General features: G+C 62.1%; 1 protein-coding gene across 1 annotated transcript in view; it reads left to right on the top strand.

The window, feature by feature from the left end:
• The first annotated feature begins 1,472 nt into the window (after positions 1–1,472).
• Positions 1,473–7,198, top strand: part of KDELR3 (KDEL endoplasmic reticulum protein retention receptor 3) — an 11,314-nt gene continuing 5,588 nt past the window's right edge. Inside the window, exons 1-2 of the mRNA XM_045835057.1 lie at positions 1,473–1,765; positions 7,007–7,107. Coding sequence (XP_045691013.1) covers positions 1,675–1,765; positions 7,007–7,107 — 192 coding nt within the window. The 5' untranslated portion in view covers positions 1,473–1,674. The remainder of the gene's footprint in view (positions 1,766–7,006; positions 7,108–7,198) is intronic.

Raw genomic sequence — 7,198 nt, 5'->3', positions numbered from 1 at the left:
GCTTAACCGCTCCATGCCTCAGTTTCCCCAGCGTGTCTGTGTGACTTTAAGCAAACTGCTTAACCGCTCCATGCCTCAGTTTCCCCAGCGTGAAATGGGAATAATATCCATACCTCCCTGGTGGCGGTGTGGGGGTGAGGGCCTCTCAAGCTCTGGAGCACACACGAGTCGCCCAGGGGCTTGTTTACCCCAAGATCCGGATTCAGCAGGTCTGGCTGGGGGCTGGGATCCCGAGTTCCCAGAGGGTGAAGCAGATGAGCTGGCCCTGGGACCACGTTCTCAGTTCCCCAGGACTGCTGTGCCCAGGACGTCAGGATGAGGGGCCGTGAAGGGGCATGAGTAGAGGGCGTGGGAGGCTGGTAGCTTAGGGAGTGATTAAGGTCCTGAGTGGGAGAAGGGGAGAGGGTGGTGGTGGGTAGGCAGGCCCCTTGGCTCAGGTGGTCCGCTCCTACAGAGGCACAGACTGAGGCCCAGAGAGGGTGGCTGAGCTGCTGAGGGCACACAGCACTGAGAGGACTCCTGCCCGACCCTGGCCCTGCACCCTTCGCCCTTCCTGCCTCCCTGCTTTCTAGCTGGCACCCTGCCCCCCACCCCCGCCAAACTCCCTAGAGTCTTTCCTGGCCTGTGCTCCTGCTGTATTTTTTTAAAAATATTTTATTTATTTATTTTTAAAGAGAAGCCGGAGGGAGGGAGAGAGAAAGGGAGAAAATATCAATGTGTGAGAGAAAAGTGGATGGGTTGCTCCTCACACCCCCCCGACTGGGGGGCCTGGCCTGCCACCCAGGCCTGTGCCCTGAAGGGGAATCCAGCCAGCGCCCCCCGCCCTCGGCTGTTAGCCACAAAGCCCAACGCCCGGAGCCACACCAGTGAGGGCGTGAGCTCCAGCTCTGCATCTGGTCACACCAAGAAGAGGGAGACTTGAGTGAGGTCACCCTGACTCCAGCCTAAGGGTCCTGAGGTTCCATCGCTCCCGTCCGGGGGAGCAGGGCAGGACAAGGCGGCTCTTCGAACAAACGTGGGGGCTGGGGACGTCCGCGCCCAAACGCAGGATGGGGACGACAGCAGTGGGTGACGGTGTCCGGGGTGCTTCCAACCTGCCAGGCTCACGCGGCACTGGCAGGCGGGACCCCACTTCGCCCTGGCCCCGGGGTGACTAGCACCGTGTACGGGTGAGCGAACTGAGGCAGAGAGAGGGGCCGCTGGCTTGCCCAAGGTCACCTGCCGGAGGACCCCTCTGTTCTGAGCAGCGGAGGCGCTGCCCGGCCTCCAGGCGGCCGCCGCTCCGCGCATCGGCGGCGCGGGACACCGCGAGCCCCTCTCCCGCACAGAGCGACCTCGGCGGCCAGCGGCGGGCCGCGGCCGGAAGCCCCCGGCCTGGCCAGACCAGGCTGCCCCGCCCGCCCGGAGCCGAGGCTCTGGGACGGGCCGGGGGCGGGACGTCGGGCGGCGGCGCTTCCTGGCTCCCTGGTCCGCGGCCGGCCTGGCCACGTCACCGCCCGGCCGAGAGCGCGCTGGCTGAGCGCTGGCACCGGGCGGAGCTCGGCGCTGGGAGCTCGGAGGCGCGGACAGGGGCCGCGGGACCCGCAGTCTGGGCCGGGGACGTGGCAGCCGCGTCGCCCGCCAGAAAGTTTCCCAGGAGTTGGCTGTGCGAGTGCCGGGCGGGCGGGCTGGACCATGAACGTGTTCCGTATCCTCGGCGACCTGAGCCACCTCCTGGCCATGATCTTGCTGCTGGGGAAGATCTGGAGATCGAAGTCCTGCGCAGGTGAGGGGCGGCCCCGGTGGGAGGTGGAGGACCCCGGGGCCTGGGCCGCCGCGCCTCTGCTGGCCAGCCCCACACCCCCTGCCTGCAGGGCTTGGGGGGACCTCCTGACGTCTGCTCAGGGTGGGGACTTCCGCTTGGGGGCGAAACCGTTTGCATAGCTCAGCTTCCAAAGAAAATCTAAAGTTGTACCATGTCAGAGAAGGAGGACCCCTGGAGACTGTGCAGGGAGGGTGGGCATGTGCTTTCCCCTCCCCTCACAAACACCCCCCCCCCCAACCCGCTGCCCCCTTTGCCGAGGCTGGTGGGAAGAGGAGGGGGACAGGGGTAGGTGACACCCCCTCCCTGGAGGCATCCCCCCTGCTCCACAGAAGAAATGCCGATTGAGGCCCATTGTTCTCTCCACCCTCCCTTAGGCGGGGGTGGGGGGGGGCGGGGGGTGCAGAGGAGACAGGAACACAGAGGCGCCTCACTCTGGCTTCCTTTCAGTCCCCACGCCACTCTCCTGCCCCCTCCACATCCTCCAAGGATCCCCCCCTCCCCCCGGCCGTGTGTGGCACAGGCGTCTGTGATGTGGCAGGAGCGGCCAAGCCCAGCCCGGGCAGGTGCGGAGCTGCCCCGAGCAGGGGCCTGGGGCGCGCAGGAGCGTGGTCCCTCTTTGGCCGATTGTCTGGCTGCCCCGTTGGGGGTTTGGAGGAGTTTCGGGGCTGGGCTGGGCTGGTGCCGGCCACACAGGTCCAGCGCATTCAGAGGCTGCCCAGGCCTCCTGCAGCCATCTCTCTCTGTGGGGTCCTGCCGGCGTCACCCCGGGCTGGGCACGGGGGTGAGAGGACGGGGAGATGAGTGTGGGCTCCTTGTCGGGGCTGAGAGGCAGGGAGCCCCCCCTGAAGGCTTCTCGAACAACGGAGCAGATCTGGGCCGGGTCCTGGAGGATGGGCAGGGCGTCACCCCGGAGGGTGTGCTGTGTGAGGGACGTGGGAGAGCAGAAGTCCAGGCGTCCCAGACAGCAGGGCAGGCCCCTGCAAGGGTGAGCAGCCCAGTTTGGGGGTGGTCCGGGAGGGAGGTGAGGCCAGGGAGAGGGCGGTCCAGATGTGACGGTGTGTGGTCCGACACGCTAGGGAGCTGGGACTGGAAGGTCCCAGAAGGTTTGGGAGCGAGGGAGCGGGTCTCCAAAGGGGACCGCAAGCTGTGCGGAGGGTCCGAGAGCCGGGGCAGAGGTAGCAATGAGAACGCCCCCAGCTGGGGAGGTTTGGTGGGGGGAATGAGGGCTGGGTGCTGACGGGAGGGTCACTGCAGAAGGAATGATCCCAGATCGGGAGGCCATTCCGGTTTGGGGTTCCTGGAGAGATGGGCACTCGCAGTCCCCACTCCGCGGAAGGGGGCCCAGAATGCGGAGAGGGGAGATGGGGGTGCAGAAGGCTGCGCTGAGGGGAAGAGCCTGGCTTGGCCTTGCCCCTGCACTCTCACGGAGGACCCTGCGCTGGGTGCACAACCACGACCAGGAGGGGGCGCTGGACTAGGCCCCTGGCAAATAGCGGGGGGTGGCACAGGCGGGATCCTGGCCTGGGGCAGCTGGCGGTCCAGCAGTGCGAGACCGCCAACAAGCAATGGTTTTGGAGCTCAGCGCCGTGGGAAGAGAAGGGACAGCCGGTGTGTGTGTGCAGAGGGCCGGCACAGGCCTGGCTGCCGTCTGCGGAGGTGAGGTGCCGGATGCCACCCCGTCAGCCCGCGCAGCAGGGCCTGGTGTGACCCCGCTGACTCAAGGCAGACAGCAAGGGACTGGGGCTTTGTCTTGCTCTGCCCCTCACTCAGCGTGTGACCTTGGGCTTCGGTGTTCTCGTCTGTCAGTTTCGAGGGAGGGTGACACCTGGTCCGAGGTCCCCTCTGTGCTTAGGAGCCCTCAGGGACTCCGGCCAGGTGCGGGCCCAGGTTCTCTTCCATGCCCTGCGTCTCCACACGCAGCTGGCCTCGGTGGAAACTAGTCATTGCTTTCAGAAGTGCGTGGAAACCATTGCGCTCCAGATCCCTGGGGCTCCCGGTCACCGAGGAACATGCGAGCGAAGCCCAGGGGCCTGGCAGGCTGAGGATGGAGAGGGGGCAAGGGTCGGGGGAGGCCGTGTCAGCGGGGGGGCCAGGCATCCCCCACCAGGGCTGAGCCGGGACCCCGCTGCGCCTGGCTGAGGGCCTCCGGGAAGGCCTCCTTGAGGGCTCAGGGAGGCGCAGCGGCAATGGGCACCGCCCAGAGCGGGTCTGCATCGCCTCCCCCAGGGGCTCACTCCCACCCTGGCTGCAGGGCCAGACCCCCGGGGAGGCACTCGGAGGCACCCACGTTCCCCCTGAGCGCTCCTCAGTCCTCACACCCATCCTGCCCGGGGGTGTTTTACAGGTGACCGTGAGGCTCAGGCTTGCCACGCTGGCAGGAAAGCTGGGACACGGACCCCGGGCTCTCCGGAACGTTAGGGGCTTCAGTGGGGTTCATCTTCGGTCACCAAGAAGACCGCTGTCCCCACCCTGACCTGACTGGTGTGGCTCAGTCAGGTTGGACTTCGTCCTACAAAGCGAAAGGTCATTGCCAGTTCGATTCGGGTCAGGGCCGTGCCTGGGTTGCGGAATCAGTTCGCGCGGCGTCTGCAGGAAGCAGCTGATCGATGTCGCTCTCACATCGATGTTTCTGTCCCTCTCTCTCTCGCTCTCTACTCCTCTCTCTAAAAATAAACAAGAACTCTGTGTGGTCGGAAGGAGCCAGGCCCTGAACATCAGGTCTCAGCACCCAGCTCGGCAGCTGCTACGTTACATTTAGTGTAAAGTCCAGCGGTGTCACCAGGCCTGCGGGGAGGGGGAGGAGGAGTGCTCAGATGTGGGGCCCCCGGGGGTGCGGGGTGACCCAGGCAGGCCCTTGAGAGCCATAAGGATTTGGTTCTTTATTTTAAGGGTCCTTGGGAGCCACTTAAGGGCTTTAAGCAGAATTTTATTTTACAAATAGCCCACTGGCCCCTGGGTGGAAGTGGGGGAGGGCTGGGCAGCGAGGGAAAACTTGGGAAGACCTGTTGGGGGGTCACTGAGGTGGGGAGGCTGGGCTGATGGGCGGCACCGGAGTGGGAGCTGCGGTGCTGAGAAGCAGGGAGTGGGAGGGGCTGAGGGAGAGAGACGCAAGGATGGCTCTAGGTTTTCTGGCTTGAGCGTTGAGGGGTGTGGTGACCTCTCTGAAGGAAGGCACACAGGAAAAGGAGGGGGTTCGGGAGGGCTGATGAGTTTGGCCGGCCAGGGATGTATGTATAGGTCAGGGTGGGGAGGAGAGCCCAGGGCTGGAGTGTCCCTGGCACGTGGGCTGTGCTGGCGAAGGGCGCAGGGAGACGAGGGGTGTAGGTGGCGGGGAGGACAGAAGTGGCCAGAGGAGGGGAGAAAGCAGTGCTGTGGGCGGTGCTCAGGACAGACGCGGTTTGGGACGACAGGTCGGGTGAGGGCAGAGTTGACCTTTGATGCAGAAACTTGGGCACGTTGACGAGTGAGGCGTGGTGCAGCCTCCAGCCTGCGGGAGGCGTGAGAAAGCCAGAGAAAAGGTGGGCGGGGCCTCTGCTCCCCTCATTCTGGAACCATCTCCAGGATGTGTCCCCAGCTGGGCAACTCAGTTGGTTAGAGCATCATTTCTTTCTTTCTTTTTTTTTAAGCCTTTATTTATTTATTTCTATAGAGAGGGGAAGGGAGGGAAACAGAGAGGGAGAGAAATGTCAATGTGTGGTTGCCTCTCATGTGGCCCCCACTGGAGACCTGGCCCACAACCCAGGCATGTGCTCTGACTGGGAATCAACCAGTGACCCTTTGGTTTGCAGTTCGCACTCAATCCACTGAGCCACCCCAGCCAGGGCTAGGGCATCGTTTCGATACACCAAGGTTGTGGGTTCGATCCCTGGTCAGGGCACATACAAGAATCAACCAGTGAGTGCATCGGTACATGGAGCAACAGACTGCTGTTTGCCCCCCCCCCCGTCTCTCAAATCAACACATTGAAACAAATAAACCCAAGTGGCCCAGAGGAGACGAGGGAGCCTGCCAGGTAAATGCAGCTTCACTTCCGGAACCGGGTCCTGGGATGGGAGAGGGGCACCAGTGTGAGAACTGGGGAAATGCACACGAAGCCGGCCGCTTGGTCGGCCGGGCTGCGCTCACATTGGTTTCTCAGCGGCGGCCAGCGTTCTGTGGTTATGCGAGAGGTGAGCGCTGGAGGAAGGGCCCGTGGGAACCCTCGGCACTGTCTTTGCGACCCTTCTGTATATCTAAAATTATTATTATTTTTTTTAATCATTGTTCATATACAGTTTTCTCCTTTTTACTCCCAATCCAGTTCCCCCTCCCACCCGCCCCCCTTCCCTCCCATTACCACCCTCCCCTTAGTCTATGACCATGTGTCCTTTAATAAAATTATTTTTTTTAAAAGCTAAAAAAGAAAGAGGCCAAAGCAGATGAGGAAATAGCGTAGAAAGCATGACCCCAGTTCTGTCATCTCGATGCATCCAAACATGTCACATGTGTGCACACACGTGTCATGTGTACACATGTGTATGTGCACGGAGGGGCCAACAAAGATTTGGAAGGGTCCACACTGAAGCTTTGGGATTCGGGTGATGGCGGCTTTTGAATTTACAGCTTTATGTGTTTTTTGAGTTTTGTTTTACAAAGAGTTAAAATAAGCATAACATTTATGACTAGAAAAAAGGTTTAAATTTTTAAAAATATTTTATTTATTTATTTATTTATTTATTTATTTAGAGAGGGAAGGGAGGGAGAAAGAGAGAAACATCCATGTGCGGTTGCTGGGGGCTGTGGCCTGCAACCCAGGCATGTGTCCTGACTGGGAATCAAACCTGCGATGCCTGGTTCACAGCCTGCACTCAATCCACTGAGCTATGCCAGCCAGGGCAATTTTTTTTTTTTTTAAATTTGGAGAAACAAAAGAGAATGCGCCCCTGGCCCCCTGCCTTCCTCCACCGGCCCTGGTCTCCCTGGTGAGTCCTCCAGCAGACAGAGCTGTGGGGGTTGTCAGTGGGGCCCTGCGGGGGAAGCCCCCCAGCCCTCAGGCGAAGGGGCGTTTCCTGCCCCTCGGGCGCTCCAGTGCCCGGGCAGGCCCTCGTCCTGGAAGGTGGCTGCTCGCTCTGGAGGCCTTTCCCGCTGGGGCTCCAGGCTTCTCCGGCGCACATGGGGCTGGGCCTCTGGGTCCTCATTGTCTCCTGTCCCCCTCTGCCACAGGCATCTCGGGGAAGAGCCAGATCCTTTTTGCTCTCGTCTTCACCACCAGGTACCTGGACCTGTTCACCAACTTCATCTCCATCTACAACACGGTCATGAAGGTGAGGGGGTGGGAGGCTGTGGCGGTGGGGCCTGCCGCGAGGGGACATCTGGGGAGCCAGGCCGTGGGGCTGGGCAGACCGGGTCGGAGTC

The sequence above is a fragment of the Phyllostomus hastatus genome, unplaced genomic scaffold, assembly GCF_019186645.2.
Source record: "Phyllostomus hastatus isolate PE091 unplaced genomic scaffold, TTU_PhHast_1.1 phas_contig_198, whole genome shotgun sequence".
In the NCBI taxonomy this organism is placed as follows: domain Eukaryota; kingdom Metazoa; phylum Chordata; class Mammalia; order Chiroptera; family Phyllostomidae; genus Phyllostomus; species Phyllostomus hastatus.
The sequence above is the reverse complement of the archived record's forward strand: the minus strand, read 5'-3'. Positions and strand labels throughout refer to the sequence as shown.